The 18106-nt window shown below is 45.6% G+C and overlaps 1 protein-coding gene across 8 annotated transcripts in view; it reads right to left on the reverse strand.

Annotated features, from left to right (window-relative positions):
• GRIP1 (glutamate receptor interacting protein 1) overlaps positions 1-18106 on the reverse strand; it is an 819646-nt gene that overhangs the window by 93595 nt on the left and 707945 nt on the right. For 4 of the 8 annotated variants that reach the window (XM_078676427.1, XM_078676419.1, XM_078676408.1 and 1 more), the window contains 2 exons: positions 8024-8169; positions 108-252 (listed from right to left, as the gene is read on the reverse strand). In XM_078676427.1, the coding sequence (XP_078532553.1) occupies positions 108-252; positions 8024-8169 (291 nt within the window). Of the gene's footprint in view, positions 1-107; positions 283-4090; positions 4172-8023; positions 8170-18106 lie in introns of all 8 variants that reach the window. The other 4 variants (XM_078676392.1, XM_078676385.1, XM_078676375.1 and 1 more) reach the window with 3 other exon arrangements.

The raw sequence follows: 18106 nt of genomic DNA on the forward strand, positions 1-18106 counted from the left end.
CAAACACTGTGATTAAAAGCTAGACAAAGCCGTTCTCAGCACATAATGTTACAAATCTACAAGTATCATACAAACACAACACAACAATACATATTTTTCCTTTTTACCTTTCTGCTAGTCCTCCTTTAGTAAGACTGGAGATAATTATAGGATCGAAGGGCTCTTCAGTACCAGAAATCGTAATTCCCAGGGGTCCGCCATAGCGCTTGAGCTCTACAGTGTATATAATGGCGCCACTACTTTCCTGCTCATCTGCAATAAATGCCAAGACGCGATTGGTTTCTTATAGAAGGAGAAATGAGAAGGAACACACACATTCAGACAGGCAAAGACCAGACAGATGGAAGCGACGCAAAGCATGAACCACTTCATTCCACAGAGTTACATTTCATGCATTATTTAGCTTATCATCTCCACCTGAGCAGAACAGAATAACCTACCATGGTTCATTCCAGGGCACCATGTCAGTGGTCACGGCAGAACATCAACTAAGCATTAACGTGATTACAAAGCCAGCTGGTTCAAAGAAACCAATTACCTTAATTATTTTTACACCTGTAATTGTGCATAAGCAGTTATTTCTATATAAAGCAGGTTGAGGTGTCTTGATTAGTGCCACAACTGATGTCTCACCTGTTTTATGTATTTGTTACTTTCCTACATTTTTTCATCACTACCATATTTGTATGCTGGACTATAGCATAAATGTGCTCTCAACAACTAAAGTAACCAAAGGCCAGGAGGTTATTTAACCCGGGCCAACTACACTAATTGCCACAGGATAAATATCAGAGCCCAAGGACGTAAGGGACCTTATTTTTAAATCCTTAAACACGCCTCTTTGTCCCAAGAGCAAGGGGTAGAATTAACTCTCCTTCCATTCCCAGATTATCTCTGTCAACCCCCCCACACCCTTCTTCATGAAGCAAACGGTTGACTATAAATGCAATGTTACGTAACGTTCGCTCCCCTCCTGCACCCCTCAGAAATCTACATGAGGACTGAACTATATAACTTCGATTTTTACTGAAAACGAGGTTTTCCCCTCATTGTAGGCGGATAATCGATTAATTAGTTCCAACATGTGTATAAAAGAGAGGCTGCACCCAGTTTCACGCTGCAGGAAGTGACATCTGCAATCTCTAAGATCGTCCCAAGTAAGGCACCAGGCCCATACAAAATTCCGGGAGCTCTTTACCGCAGTGAGATGGACGTTTGGGGTCTAACCCTCACAGTTGTTTTTAATTGCATATTGAATGGGGTGCCTATCCCACCCACATGGTTGGGGCACAAATGGTCCCCTGCATAAAATGGCTGTCCAGTGCTCCCGTCTAATTATAAGCCACTAAGCCTTATTGACTGCTCACAGAAGGTACTTAGCAGAATTCTGCAGGGAAGGCGTCAAGCATGGTTAGCCACCGAGGAAGTGCTTACACCCTTACAGAATGATTTTAGGGACAGCACAAGTTCATTGGATCAGGTCTTCCACCTCCAAAGGCTTTTTTGGGAGATGGGGTTCTGGGAGGAGGCCGGTTGTACATAGTATTTGTAGACCTCCGGTCTGCCTTCAACCTGATCCCGAGATCAAACCTTTGGCAAGTAATGTCTGATCTGGGTGTCCCCAAATACCTCTTAGCCATTATTGTAAGACTCCATGAGTACAACCATGCCCAGGTAAGGTGTGGCGAACAAGGTAAGCTGACAGATTGTTTCCTTGTCTGAAGAGGGGTAAGACAGGCCTGTGTTCTAGCCCCCACCCTTTTTACAATTGATGTTAATGATTTGATTGATCATCTGAATGGGTGTGAGGGTGACTCTCCAAAACTTGCAGGATAGAGCTTCTCCGCACTAATTTTTGCAGACAACACTGTCCTAATATCCAAATCGCCCATGGGGCTACTGAGGATTTTAGATATTGTTGATATTTGGTTTGGAAATTATTGTCTCAAAGACAAAATATATGGTTGTTAATCCCTGCTTCACAACCAGACCAAGTACTAAGCTCAAAGGCTCCATATTGGACCGTGAGCACACCTTTGAGTATTTTTAATGAGCAATTGGACTGGGGACACCATAGCGACAGGTGCAGACTAAAACTTGAACAAAAAACTGGAGGGCTGATAAAAGTGTAGAGCAGTTAAAAAGTTCTCCCTATGTCACTTGCACTTCAAATTTACAAACAACAGGCTCTGGGAACTGCCCTCTATGGGGTAGAGCTCTGGGGTTACAAGTATGCAATGGCCCTCACTTTAGTCGAAAATAGATTTTTGCGCCAGTTGACAGGCTTTCCTGCCAGTACCCCTTTACTCCCTCCTAAGTGAGATATGGGCATCAGGTTCATATCATAATGCATAGGATTCAGGCCGTCATGATTTACGGTGGGCGTGTGCTGATGACGGCCGGGAGCCGTCATGACCACGCCCGCGATCGGAATGTGCCGCACAGGTGCAGAATTCCGGCCGCAGCCAGGGGGTTAAGCTACCCCGAGCTCATAACATACTGTGAGGGGCTTTAGGAGAATTTGAAGCTTCCTCGGTCTGTCAAAATCCCATGGATTGGGTACATTGGAGATGCACTGGGGAAAGTTAGGAACAGGGACCCTGTGGGCTGTCCGTTCACAGCTGGGTATATCAGCAGGAACACCATTAGAGGAAATTATGGTCAGTACAAATTGGATTTAATGCTGTCCCAAGCTTCTGATGGCCCCTTGTCCGATGCCTTTTTTGAGGTGAAATAGGAGTTCAAGATGAAAGGGTTCCTTGATGAGATTAAACCTGCGGGGGGCCAGGAAACTTTATCTCCAGTTTCGTTATGGTACACTCTCTCTCTGTTCTCCTTCACCTCAGGCTGAGCCCACCCACATGAACGGCATAGTTGGGATTCTACCGGCTGCTTTGTCAGTAAGGAATCCGTGGAGCATGTTTTATATTTTTGTCCTGCTTATGCCAAGGGGAGAAAAAATGGATCCTTCTAGTATGCCGAATATTTGGAATGAGAAAGCATGTAGAGGCCCTTCGAATTTTAAGATATGACACAAAACAATGCATTGTCTTTGCTGTTTCTCGTTGTCTTCTGGCGATGAAGAGGATCAGGTGTACGATCCTTAAATCTAACAAGGGGCTTGATAAATTGATAGCACTGGGGACTCCAAATGTTTCGGTTCCTCCACTCCCATCAGAAACCTGTGTCGTTGTGTCCAATAAACAGTTGTGTGCAGCCACGATATGTGCTGTATTTGCACACACAGGGCAAGTTCAGGGTCTGGTTCGAATCTTCGACTGTTTCTATACACACTGTCACTCTATGTATAAATGGCCCAAGACTGCATTAACACATCCTATTGATTTTATCCATCAAACATATAAAATGCTTTGATAATATAGATTGTAATATGTTGTTTTATGCATTTATGGTGTGCATTCGCACAATTTTAATGTTTCATATTTATGAAAATGTATTTTGTACTTTTATGGCTTGTAGCCGAAATAAAGTATTTGAACTGAACTGATGAATTAGTTCCAGTGGGTTACAAGATGATTCTGGTAGACCGTGAATACAACCATGGGGGTGGAGTGGCTTTAATTCTCAATGAAACATTAGCTATTAACAACCTTAACTCCTTAATGAGTTCTAATTTGGACAATTTAGTATTTACTCTCATTTTGAACAGGGCCCACTAACCTTTCATCTGATCTACAGGCGTTCCCTACTCCTGCTCTCATCACTCAATCCTTTTTTGGAAAACTGTGCACACTTCGCTTGTGTAAGAACAGTCTGGTGGTTTTATGTGACTTTAACCTTTGGCTTGAGTTACCTTTAGGTTCTGCCAAGAGTTTACCTCTATGCTCCCAACTCACAGTTCTAGACACCTACTTGACCCAATATCTTTCAACTCAGACTGCTCAAACCAGGGAAGCATCTGGAGGCATATATTTCAGCCACTTTTTGAACTTTTTTGTTGCGTTGACAGTCGGCAAGGAGATTTGTGCTAGACTTCATCAACAGCCCGCCATGATCTCAGATTGTAATCCAAGCAGTCTTCTTAATAATGTTAATGATGCTATTTCACACACACTAGATGACTGACTACCTTTAATTTGATGAACAAAACTAGCCGCAGGAAAATTAGCTCTTGATTTTCTGAAGATCTCATGAAAAGTATGCTGGAACACTGTAGAGCAGAAAGACCTTAGTGCAGGTTATATGATTCCCAGCTCAGAAAACACTTTCTGAAAACATCATAGGAAGATTCAATCCTGAAAAAAAGCATTATTGTACAAACTGTATTGCACTGCTCCAAATATTACAAAACAGCTGTTTTAAATAACTCCAGGAACCAGCTGCCTGTACCTTTCGTATCCATTCTTCCCCAAAATTCTGAGAACAGCTTTCAACTCTCTTTATTGATAAAGTCATGAAAATCAGAGCTGGTATTAATGGAGAATCTGTCATGCAAGCACAACCAGTTGGAATTCTGCAGCGAAATCCATCTCACTCTGAATTAGAAGCACTAGGTCTAGTTTAGTAAAATGAAATTCCATGAAGAATTAGAGTTAATAGTGATGATCCAGCAAAGCCATCCCTCAGGCTCTCTGTTGGATATCTGCCCGCTCAAACATTTTTAACAATTGGCACCTTTCATTAGTCCCTGTCTGCACTTTGCAGAAGAAAGCCTCCTTAGACACTAGTGATTTGGGGAATTACCATCCCAAATCTGCATTTCTATGTTTGTACATAATCCTGGAGAGAATAGCATGCTCCCAATCGCAGCATTTTGTAGCATCTCATACCCTTCTTGACTGCCACAAAGCTGGGTTCCACCCAGGGTGTGGCATTGAATTAGTGGTGGTTTCGATGCTGGGCGACCTTCGGTGGAATGGTGATGCAAAAGGTCAAACAGCCTTCATGCTCCTGGATCTCCTGGCAGCTATTGACACCATAGATCATAAAATTTATTTGATCAGACTGTTCGAAATGAGTATCAGGGGCTTAGCATTATCCTGGCTGGATTAGCAAAACGTACTTGTTCAAGGTGCAGGATTAGCGACGCGTTCTTGTTCAAGGTGCTGGATTAGCAAAGCGTTCTTGTTCAAAGTGCAGAACGTGTCTAGAATGATGGAAAATTGTAGCCCAAGGACCTCTGATGTCAGCTTAGGCATGGCTTTGCCGTTTTGCTGGTAAATTTCTGCAGGGCTATAGTCATGGATGTATTTAATGCAATTATTTTATTTACATAATTATTCCATGCTTGGCAGCAACGCCTGCAACTTGGTACTAAACAAGAAAGGTGTACTATTTTTAGTATCAAGCGATAATTGAGAAAAAAGCTCACTGAATTAATATATATTGGAACGCACATATCTTTTTATTCTCATTTATCCTAGAGTCTCAAAGAAATGCACGCACAAATGAATGGTATGCATTCACTCTATTCTTCTGGAGATACCTTCAGTGGGAGTTTTTGGGCCACGTCATTTCCAAGCACAATTCAGTATTTGGATGAAACAGCCAAGATGGATACAGCCAAAACAGCAGTGCTTCCACATTTTACTATCCCAAGACTACAAGGCAAAGTTACTTACTAGCCACTGTTTATTGTGGGTCCGTAACCTATTCCTATTACCACGGGACGTTTATGATCTTGAGTTTTGAAGATGAGCAGAAAGTGCTTGAGCTCACAACACAACCACAACCATAACCCAAAAATACAAGGAGAAGCACAAAGCTTGCTACGAATTGCATTTCATGCCCCTGTGTCGAAAGGCACAGTATTGTTGCACTCATCGCCCCAGGGACATCCAGTTGGGCACAGACAAAACCCGAAAGACAGTAAAATCCATCTCTTTGTTCATATAAAAGTCTGCAATAACCTTAGACGCATTATGGACTTGAAGCCCTTTCAACTCTGTGAAAACTATATATACTACTGGGATCTCCTGGCAACAGAAGAAGATGAACCACAACTGGGAGTATAAATGGAGCATGAAGCAATTACATGTTTGCATTCTGTAGTGCACAAACAACAACCATAAAAGATGACTAAACCTAGTGAGCCAGTCACTGTGATATCTTCAATATGAATTTTAGATACTCCATAGTCGATAGAGTTTCTTTCCAGTAAAGGGAGATGCTAAGATACTCCAATGATTCCATTAGTATATACTGATCCGTATTTTCCCATTCATTTTGCCAATGTGACAATTTTCAAAAATATAATGGACTCTTGGGGAACCTAGGCCGAGATTTACAAACATTTTGCCTCGTGCTTGCGTCACTTTGTAGATGCAGCCTGACAAAATGTATTTCGGGCATTTACTAAGCCACACAAAACTCGATTTGAGTGGCTTTGCATTGCTTAATAAAGAAAAAGTAATGGAACACAGTGCATAGTGCCTACTTGTGTTGGGGAGCTGTTCCATGTGGTGTATAGCATGGGTGTTACAGTGCATCCACCTAATGATTGATTTTGACACAAAACCACAACCAGATTTACGAAAGTCAGGAAACCTGTTTTTGCGCCAAAATGGCCTGCATACCAGAAAGAGGCATAACGAGGAGAAATATCTTAATTTCTCCATTGTAGTTCCTCTTTCCATGAATGCTGAAGTCTAGGATTGTTTTTGTGCAGAAAGATACCTTCCTGAGAAAAAGTTGTCCTGCCAGTAACGCAAGAATCCCTGTTTCATAGCATAAGAGTGCTTGATTTGGCTCTAGGCAACCAGAAATGCGCCAGCACTACGAGAGAGCTGAACAGTGCCATATCTTTGTAAATAAGGCTCAAGGCGCAGTTCAGCCCTCTCCCTTTCATACAATGCAGCACAGCAACTTACTCTGCAGCACTGAGCAGCGTGAAATGTTAGTAAATATGCCCCCTAGTGCCCAACAGAAGTGCTGCACTACATCACCAATGACAGAGTTAGTAATGTACCGACTGTCCAAATTATCGTGGTTGACGATGTAAGGCGCTTGCCAGTTACTACTTCCTTCTTCTGCATTATTTAAGTCTACTTTTTCTCGAGCAATTGAAGAGTGGTTCAATAATTTAAAACTAAGGGAAACAGGAAGCTCCGAAAGCCACTCAGGCAGAAAACACCTAATAAAACAAAAACTATTTAAACATATACCCCCCCAAAAAATATATAAAGTTACAGGGAAATGTTTCAGTTACAAGAAAAGAAATATTAGAATGTTGAGAGCTTCGCTGAAGACAATGAAGTGACTAAAGTCGAAAATGGCTGGTACAGACATTCTGCTCTAAGATTCCAATGTGCCTGCTTTTGTTCCTGCTTTTTAAATGTATAACATTTTATCCCCAGTAGGTGGAACGTTCTAATAGCCTTACAGTCCTTCTGCATCTGGCTATAATGGGTATTAAAGACTGTCACAGATTATTAAAGCCCATCACAAGTCATATAGGCCCTTGTGTGTTGCTCAGGTCTATTACTCAGATTCAGGCATTTAAAACCAATTATTGCCTCTGAAGCAGGCTACAATGCAGAAATGTTTTAGAAAGCAGTGAGTTTTAGAGTCTGCTGTTTCCTTTCTTTGGGAGCAATTACCAGAGTTTTACTCTATCCTCCAACTGTCTGTCTTCTATTTACTTCACGGTTGTTAAAATTAATCTCTGCTGTCCACCCATAGGGTTAGCAAAGACACATACTCAATATTTTGGAGTTGACAAATGCAATATGTTCCCTGGTCATCATTTTATAGCTATTCTCGACTACAGGCATGTCGTTAATGAGAGTACAATGTCCCCCGTCACCTGCTCTACGGCGCGGCCCTTCGCGGCACAGATAGCGGCGGAGGAGGAAAACGGGCAATATATGTTCAGCACTTTCATTATTTAAGCAGAAGCCTATTCCATATTACTTCACACTGAAGGTGCAATCAAGGAACACTTAACAGAGCTGAACATCCATTGCAGGGAAGCTAAACAAATCAGAGGGAGATCTTTTAAAGGCCTACAATCACGGTTTGTTGTTTTTATGGAAAGCAGCGGCTTTGTTTCGCTGCGGCTTACCTGAGTTATCTTCATCTTTTCGAACCTTGAGCTTCACGAGGTCCTCGCACTGCGAAAGGATCTGAACGGCGTCTTCCATCGAGCAGTTATCCAGGCGGATGTTGTCGATGGCCAGGAGCTTATCCCCCAGCTCCAGCGTACCCGTCCTGTTGGCGAGGAAACAGCAGCATGAGGACACAGTGATCAGAAATTCACATTTAATGTCTAAAGTACTATTTGGGGTAATGGACCGTTGTAATGGATATCCCAAACATTTTCATTCATTAAAGTGAGTTTATGTCAAGTAAATTGAATAAAATATGCAGTAAACCTAAAACGCTTTTCTTATTTGTTTTCAGCAGAGCCACAATTTTCCATTGGGCCACTCATTATATTGTTACACTGCAGATATTATTCTGCAGCACATGGATGATTGGCTGGTTTTGGTTAAGAATTCTGTTATTGACTTACCATCCACTGGATTAGGTGCCGCGTATGCTTATGACCAAGATATACAGTGTACCGTCTGTACCAGAATCCGAAATGGTACTGGAGACCCTTCATGATTAGGTGTCATTTTGCAAGACTGATGTGTGATGTGAATGAATGAATGAATGGCTTTATTTCGATGTATAATATCTTTGGTTATCCACATGTCTCCCTCCTCCACTCCGAATATCAAAGCGCTAGTGAACATGCAAGTGTCAGAAACTGGCAGGCTGGGGACAAAGGCTGGGAGGTTGAAATGCATTTTAATTAATTCAATCCCATCTACATGGATTTGTGCATGATTCACCGAATGTGTCAAGAGGATTCAGGTTTGCAAGCATCAAGCGGCTGTACACGTCATCCGACATAATATTTATGCCGTACAACAGATGGCTGTATCACGCACAGAAGCAAAAGCTATCTTTGAAGCAAGTTGGCCATTTCTTATAGTGTAAACAGTAGCTTTTCGGATCTTTTAACAATAAAAAACCTAAAGCGAGTACATTGTTGTATAGGGTGCTTACATTTTCTATTTCCCATTTCAACAATGGCATTAGTCTTTGGGCTCCAGGCACACTCTCAGCTCTAGGACACTGCATGGCTCTGCAGAAACTCAATGAGTACTCCCCCCTCAATGGCCACAACCAGGGCAGGGTAACATGTTGGCTTCTCTCAGAGCATGGATGGATGAAATAACACTAGAGCATAACTCTCCAAACTGAAATCGCTTAAGGCACATTGGGGTTTGATTCATTTAGAAAATATAATTCACAAAAGGCAAGTTTTGAGGCTGCTTTGAAGTGTAAGACATGGCGATGTGAATGAATGAATGAATAGTGAGATTTCTAAAGGGCCGCTGAGACGAATGCTAAGAGCAGAGGATGGGAGTACTAGAGAGTGAACAGCCATGTCTTGAGTTGCTTTGTGAAAGGCTTCTCACTTTCAATTAGGTGCAATTCAGCAGGAAGTCTATTCCAGGCTTCACGGCCGAGAAGGGAGAATGATCTGCCTCCTGTTTTTGCCAGCCTGATCCTAGGAACTTTAGCCAAATGGCCATGGGAAGAGTGAAGAGCTCTAAGGGGAGTGTTGTAGTGAATCCTAGAAGACAGGTACCCAGGGCAGAGTGGTTCAAAGCTCTGTGCATAACGACAAGGGTCTTACACAGGATCTATTTATTAACAGGGAGCCAGTACAGGTTCTTCAAGTGCAGTGAGACTGAAGTTAATTTAGGTAAGTCGTGAACCAGACTGGCTTCCACATTCTGGACCATTTGTAGTTACCTCCACAAATGTGGATGGCCAGCATAAAGGTAATTGGCTTAATCAAGCCGGAATACAATTAAGGCCGGGATCACTGGTATCCTCATAGGCAAGGAGAGTATCTGCAGTTTGCTTTAGGTCAAAACATGTGCTGACAACCATGTTACTTGGTTTTGTATGGTCAGTTGTTTACCAAACTTTACACCCATTTTTTTTAATGCATCAGCTTGTACGTTGGGAGGGGGGCTCGTCCAGTCAATGGGCTTAAAGGGTTAAGAGTAAAACTGAAGCCAAAGCTAGGAACCTCTGTCTCGTCAGTGTTGCATGAGTTGGTTGATACTCATCCACTGGAACACAGCTGACAGGAAGGGTTTAATGACATCCTGGGCAATCGGCTCATCTTTCTTAAATGAAAACAGCAGCCGAGTGTGTTCGGCATACAAGATTATCTTTGCCCCAATAGATTCTACCAGTGCCACTAAAGGGGTGGGTCACTTAGATGTTAAACATTGTTGGGCTAAGGACAGAGCCCTGGAGCACTCCTACCGAAACACTGCTCTTACAGGACCAGAAAGGTGGCATCCAAATGTCTTGGTATCAGTCTTCAAAGAAGGATTTCATCCACTTCAGCGCTCTGTCCCTGATGCCAATATCAAATAGGCGGGCAACCAGCCTGGAGCGCGGGTCCGTATCAAAAGCAGAAGAGAGGTCTTAGTAGTACCAGGACTGCTTTTCCTACTGCATCTAAAGTGCACCTGACCGCTGTAGGAGAGTAGGGTCTGCTATCCTACGGTCACCCCAAATGTTTGCTTTTTGCTTCACTGGTTTATGACTTAATGTGGCTGTGGGCCTGCTAATCAGACCCACAGCCTGCTGTTCTCTCTCTAAATTGTAACCCATGTACTTTAGGTGCATAACGAAATTGGAACTGGTTCACCTTATTGGCCCCTGTAACAGTGTACCCAGGTACCCAGGGCATAGGTGCTTCCAAGGCCTACCAGGGGCTGCAGCATGTATTGTGCCACCCCTGGCCTGGCCTCCATATTTGACACAACTGGCTGATCACTCAGCTGGGGTAAGTCGGTGTAACCACCCCTTACTTAGGTGTAGTATGCCTATACCTAACCTAAAATGGACACATATGTTCCTATCAGTCACTCCTATGGAAGGCCTCATCAATCCTGGAGGCAGAGTGCTTGGAAATATGTGAGATGGTGCTCTGGCATGAGCTGAGCCTGTCTGCAGCTTTCGGAACCATGTCCTTTAGCTGCTCCATGATATTGCCATACCATATACTCTTAAGTGCATTATAATCCTCGCGGTTAAATGCTATCTTAGGTTTGGCTTTATCAAAACATGTCGAGTAAGGTGTCATACGACTTGGAATACTACCCCCTCGCCAGTTCTGGCGACGGGGGTAGCATTCCACCCTTCTAGAGGGACACGACATGTACCTAGCCTGAACCCCGGTTAAAGTTAAACAGAGCCTTAGCATCTCAAAATGGATGCTGCCACCACAGACACAAGTCTGACCTCCTGCTGCTGGGAGTCCTTCCAGCGAGGGCAGCTTGGACAAAGGGTTTCCTGCCTGGGGAGGTGCTAGCACCACTCCAGACAGGATTTTGTGTATTGGGTAGGACAGGGCTGAAAAGAAACAGACATGCCTGGGGCACACAAGGTGTCCCTGTGCATAGGCCAGTTCAAACCGGTGCTGGGGCTTTCCAGCCCCAGTCCTGGCACGAAACTGGACAAAGGAAAGGGGGTGTAACCACCCCCCTTCCTGGTTCCACCCAGAGGAGGGACCTAGTAGGTGATCCGGCCCCCCAGATTCGAATAAGAGTGGGAGCTGTGTCCTGAGACTTCAGATCATCCTGAATCAACTTGAAATAAAGAAGAAGACTGGACTTCGACATTCTGCTGCACAGAAGACGGAAGAGAATCTCCCTTGTGGCCAAGGAGTGACCACCCTGTGAACACAGGCACCAACCAGCAACTCGACGTCTGCTTTGCCGCCGCCTCCCGCCGGAGCCCGAGCCCAGAGCCTGACAAGACCCAGACTCCCAGACTTCTCACAGCCCGATCCACAGTCCCTGCAAAGAAGGGACCCGTGGAGGCACCGAGAGACGTGGGACCGGACATCTTGGAAGACCCCCGAGACGCTGACTGCGCAGCATCAGAGGCACCCTCGACGCTGTGCTTTGGGGTTTGAGAAGCCCCAACCTCGAGCAGCCCTTGCACCGAAGATCAGCCCCCCAGCATCTCCACGATCTGCGTGGGGCCCTTTTGCATCGTGCCACTCGACGCGCCATCCCGGCCACTTGCCACGTGGCTAGCGGCCATCTTGGCGACGAAACCTACAACTTTCACTGCGGGTCTGGTTGCTCCAGACTTGCCCTTGCTCCTGTAAAAAGGAGTACCTGCTCTGACCTTGCTGGTCCGAGTAACAAGCCTTTTTCGATTCCTGCGTGGCTTGCATTAGCCTAGGCGTGTTTGCTTCTATCAAGTCGCCGACACCGCCAACAGCGAGAAGCCTGCGTGGGACAGCTCGTGACCGACTTCTGGACGTCTTCGACCCCTCGTGTCCACGTGGCTGCAGAGAGAAGCTACACCTCGACGCCTGTTTGCACCCGACATCGCCTGGTTCCACTCTGGTTCCACGGTAGTCACTGGCTAGTGACTTTGAACATTGTCCCCTCTGATTTCAGGTCTTCACCTCTTCAGATCCACCCTTGGATCCACCGGAACTCTTCACATCGAGCCGCCTGCAGCAACTTCAGCTCCAAGCACCATCGACCTGCGTGACGAAACCCGACACTACTTCGACCCTATGCACCCGCTTCCTGTGGGTGAGGTAACTCAGCTCCGCCGGTGTTCCCACACTGGTACACACCTCTAGTGTCTGTGTCTCAAGTTTCAGCTTTCTAGGTCACTCGGAAGGTTCCTTTATAACTAACTTTGTACTTTTTACGCACCATTGACATTGCATTGGTAAAGCGTGCACTTTCCGCACTGCTCCCGAGTCCTGCGGGCCTTTCCCGACTTCTTCACTGCTAGTCCCGAACAGCTCCAGCGATTCCCCAGGCCCTAGGCCTCTTCACTTTCCCCATAGTGGTTCTTATACCACTATTTTAGTATATGGTTTAGGTGGCCCCTAGGGCTCATCCATATTGTGCAACTTTTGTGTATTTAAACTGTGTTTTGTTTTAACGCATTTGCTTCTGTGCTCATAAAGAGTATCAGGGATATTTGTAGTAATAAATCCATATATATTTTCAATATATATCTGTGTGGTGTCCTTCCATTTGGTATTCAAGGGATTGTGTATGGTAAAACAGCTTGCTTCACATGCCTTTACAGAGTTTAGCCTAAGACTGCTTAGTCCATGCTACCCCTAGGATAGCTTGTCTATAAGGTTGACTTTACAACCTGCACCATAAGGGTTGCTTGGCATGATACAAGGTGATCACTAGAACTAGTGAGCATCATATATCAGGCCAACTTTTCACATTGGTGAGCAGCGGATTGGGATTTGAGCTTGCTGTTGTTTTACCATTACAATCTTTGAAAATATCATTTGAAAGATCATACAGGTACCTGATAGGTACACTAAAACAAGACTAGATATACTTAAGTTCTACTGAACTTAGTTGTTGTAGAGGATAGGGAGTAGCACACCCTGACTACAACTACTAGATAGGTTTTGTAGGAAAACACCAGTGTAGGTAGATTGCAACACATCCACCACACTAGAGCAATGTCTGGAGCAGAGGGATCCACTGGACTCATCTCTGTTGAGAGTGACCCTCCGAGGGCACCATCCAAATTTGCTACCTTTCCATTTAAGGAACTGAGGCAACTGTGTTCCATGAGAGGAATCAAAACAGGTCCTTCTCCTACAGCAGGACACCTCAGAGAGCTTTTAGACCAGTCTGAAGCTCTAAGGGACTCCAAACCAGGCCCCTCAGGGACTGGAGATGGAGGATCCCCCACTGAAGATGATAACTCTGATGCCCCTGCCCCTGTAGTTCAGGTAGATGAGGAAAACCAGACCCCTGGGAATACTCAGCCTGAGGAAGAAGAAGAGGAGGAGGAGGAGGAAGAGAGTGAATCTGATGATGGGACTAGCCAGGTGTTAGTCAGCAGGCTTAACCAGGCTAACTTAAGCTTATTTGGGACTGAAGGTGGGTCCAACCCATTCAGACCCCCAAATGGACTTAACCAGGAGCATAGGAGGAGGAGGAATCACTCAGGTGAATCCAATACTTCCCATGTTTCTAGAGGTTCTCATGGCAACTCCAGAAGGGAGTTGACTAGCCCTCAGAGAAGGGAACATGAGGCCAAAATGAGAGAGGCTGAACTTAGGATCCAGAGACAAGAATTAGAAGTTGCCCTGGCCAAAGAGAAACTTGCTAGAGCAAGGCAGCCTAGAGAGAGTGGATCAGATTCCACTGGTGGCAGCACTATCCCTAAGGATAAAGACAGGTCCTATGACAATAGAAACCTGAGTAAGTTTGTGCCCCCCTACAAAGCTGGGGATGATATCCACAAGTGGATGACTGCACTTGAGAGAGCTTGCAAAGTACAGCAGGTTCCTCAGGAGCAGTGGGCAGCAATCTTGTGGCTCTCCTTTGAAGGTAGAGGCCGAGACAGACTCCTCACAGTTAGTGATGGGGAGTCTAGAAACTACCTGGTCCTGAAGAGTGCTCTGATTGATGGGTTAGGCTTAACCACTGAACAGTACAGGTTAATGTTCAGAGATACCCAGAAGACACAGACTCAGGACTGGTCTGAATTTGTTGAATGTGCCACTAAGGCTCTGGAGGGCTGGTTGCTGGGAAGTAAGGTTACAGACTATGAAGGATTGTACAATTTGCTTATGAGAGAACAGATTTTAAATAACTGTCAGAACCAGCAGTTGCATCAACATTTGGTTGACTCAGATCTAACCTCTCCCCAAGAATTGGGAAAGAGGGCAGACAAATGGGTTAGAACCAGAGTTAAGCAAAAGAACCAGAACCAGAACCAGAACCAGGGTGGTGACCAAAAGAAAACAGACCAGAAGGGTGGGGAGCAGAAAGCTAAAGACCAGAAGTCTTCAACAGGGCCCCAAACTAATACTGAGGGTGGGTCCCAAACTTCCAAGAAGAAGAAGAAAGAAGGTCAAAGAAAACCCTGGTGTAGCTTTTGCAAAAACACCACTCACTGGACAAGTGATTGTAAAAAGGGTGGAGTCACCTACACTGCAGCCCCTAAGGCACCTGCACCCACTAGTACAGTTGGCAGTGTTGGACCACAGACTAAGGGGGTAGTGGGTATCACCTTGGGAACTGATGGAGATTCTGACCTAGTCAGAGTCCCCACACAGGCTGTTCTGATCTGTGATGGGGAGATTGATTTCTCCCCTACTGTCAGTCTCAATAATTTGGGCAAGTACAGACAGACACCATTAATTAATGAAAAAGTGGCTCAAGCATACAGGGACACATGTGCCAGTGTCACTATGGTGACGCCTAGCTTTGTGGACCCTGGACAGTACATATCAGGTGATAATTACCTGGTGACCAATGCCAGCAATGTCACTACTACACATAGTGTGGCAATTGTTAACTTTTCCTGGGGAGGGGTAACTGGCCTAAAAAGAGTTGTGGTTAGTGCTGATCTCCCAGTAGAATGTTTGTTGGGCAATGACCTGGAGAGCTCTCTATGGTCAGAAGTTGAGTACAGGACTCATGCAGAGATGTTAGGGATATCATCACATGTCCTTGCTGTGACCAGGTCACAGGCCAAAAAGTGCCTCTCTGAACCTCAGGTCTTGGATCCTGGAACAATGGACCAAGTACCTTCCAAGACAAGGAACAGGAGGGCAAAGGTTGTGCCTTCCCAAATGCCTACAAGTGAGGATCAGCCTTCACAGGAAGATGATTCTGAGACCCCTGAAGGAACTGTCCCTATAGAGCTTGAACCTGATCAGGTTGAGTTTCTGGGGACAGGGGAACCTTCTAGGGCAGACTTGGGGCAGGCTCAGTTATCCTGTCCTTCTCTTGAACCCCTCAGAGAGCAGGCTGCTGGGAATGCTCAAGGTACCCATAAGGTTTATTGGGATGATGGGCTCCTTTATTCAGAGGGTAGAGACCCCAAGCCTGGTACAACCAGGAGGTTGGTCATACCTCAGCAATTTAGGGGCTTCCTTCTTACCTTGGCACACGATATTCCCTTAGCAGGGCACCTAGGCCAGAACAAAACATGGGACAGACTTGTCTGTCACTTTCACTGGCCTCACATGTCAGAAGATACAAAGGAGTTGTGTCGCTCCTGTGTAACCTGCCAAGCAAGTGGCAAAGCAGGTGGTACCACAAAGGCCCCCCTAATACCACTACCTGTGGTGGGGGTGCCCTTTGAAAGAGTGGGGATTGACATTGTTGGTCCAATGGATCCCCCTACAGCATCTGGGCACAGATTCATACTGGTGGTGGTGGACCATGCCACCAGGTACCCAGAGGCAATTCCACTTAGGACCACAACAGCTCCTGTTGTGGCCAGGGCCTTACTTGGAATTTTCTCCAGAGTGGGGTTTCCCAAGGAGGTAGTATCTGATAGAGGTGCAAACTTCATGTCAGGTTACTTGACAGCTATGTGGAAGGAATGTGGTGTTAACTATAAGTTCACCACTCCCTATCATCCACAATGCAATGGACTTGTTGAGAGATTCAACAAGACCCTAAAGGGCATGATCAAAGGATTACCTGAGAAGCTCAGGCGAAGATGGGATATCCTTCTGCCCTGCCTTCTGATTGCTTACAGAGAGGTCCCACAAAAAGGAGTTGGCTTCAGCCCCTTTGAATTGTTGTTTGGACATCCTGTAAGAGGACCCCTATGTCTGGTGAGGGAAGGATGGGAGTTACCTCTCAAAAAGCCCAAGCAAGACATAGTGGACTATGTACTTGGTCTCCGCTCCAGGATGGCTGAGTATATGGAGAAGGCCTCCAAAAACCTTGAGGCTAGCCAGGCTTTACAGAAAGCCTGGCATGACCAAAAGGCTGTCCTGACTGAGTACCAGCCTGGACAGAAGGTATGGGTGTTGGAGCCAGTGTCCCCAGCAGCACTCCAAGACAGATGGTCTGGACCCCATACAATCATGGAGAAAAAGGGAGAGGTTACCTACTTGGTGGACCTTGGAACTCCCAGGAGCCCTTACAGGGTGCTCCATGTTAACAGGCTGAAAGCATATGTTGACAGGGCGGACATGGGCTTGCTCATGGCTACAGATGAGGGGCAGGAGGAAGAGAGTGACCCTCTCCCAGACCTGCTGACTCAGAACCCTGAGGATGGCTCAGTTGATGGTGTGGCCTTAGATGGCAGCCTCACTGAACATCAGCAACATGACTGTAGACAGGTTTTGCAGTCATTTCGACATATGTTCTCCCTGACACCCAGTCAGACTAACTGGTGTACCCATGTGGTGGACACTGGTGATAGTATTCCTGTAAAGAACAAAATTTACAGGCAGCCTGACCATGTCAGAGACTGTATCAAGGCTGAGGTACAAAAGATGCTGGAGTTAGGTGTCATTGAGCCTTCAGAGAGCCCCTGGGCTAGCCCAGTGGTTCTGGTCCCCAAACCTCACACCAAAGATGGGAAGAGAGAGATGAGGTTCTGTGTGGACTACAGAGGACTCAATGCTGTCACTAGGACAGATGCACACCCAATTCCAAGAGCAGATGAGCTCATAGACAAATTGGCTTCTGCCAAGTATTTGAGCACATTCGACTTGACAGCTGGCTACTGGCAAATCAGGTTAGCTGAGGAGTCTAAAGCCAAGACAGCATTTTCTACCCCCAGTGGGCATTACCAATTTGTGGTGATGCCCTTTGGTTTGAAAAATGCACCTGCCACCTTCCAAAGGTTGGTGAATCAAGTCCTTACTGGGTTGGATGACTTTTGTGCAGCATATCTGGATGATATTGCTGTCTTTAGCTCCACCTGGGAGGATCACCTGGTCCACCTGAAGGAAGTGCTAGAGGCTCTGCAAAAGGCAGGCCTCACTATCAAGGCAACCAAGTGCCAGATAGGGCAGAGTAAGGTTGTGTACTTGGGCCACCTTGTGGGTGGAGGCCAAGTTCAACCACTGGAGAGTAAGATTCAGACCATAAAGGACTGGACTCCTCCAACTACCCAGACTCAGGTCAGAGCTTTCTTGGGCCTGACTGGGTACTACAGGAAGTTTGTTAAGAACTATGGGTCCATTGTGACTCCTCTTAATGATCTGACATCCAAGAAGATGCCCAAAAAGGTTCAGTGGACAGAATACTGTCAAAAGGCATTTGATGACCTGAAGAAGGCCATGTGCTCTGCACCT

Source organism: Lissotriton helveticus, chromosome 1_1 (genome assembly GCF_964261635.1).
Source record: "Lissotriton helveticus chromosome 1_1, aLisHel1.1, whole genome shotgun sequence".
NCBI lineage: Eukaryota > Metazoa > Chordata > Amphibia > Caudata > Salamandridae > Lissotriton > Lissotriton helveticus.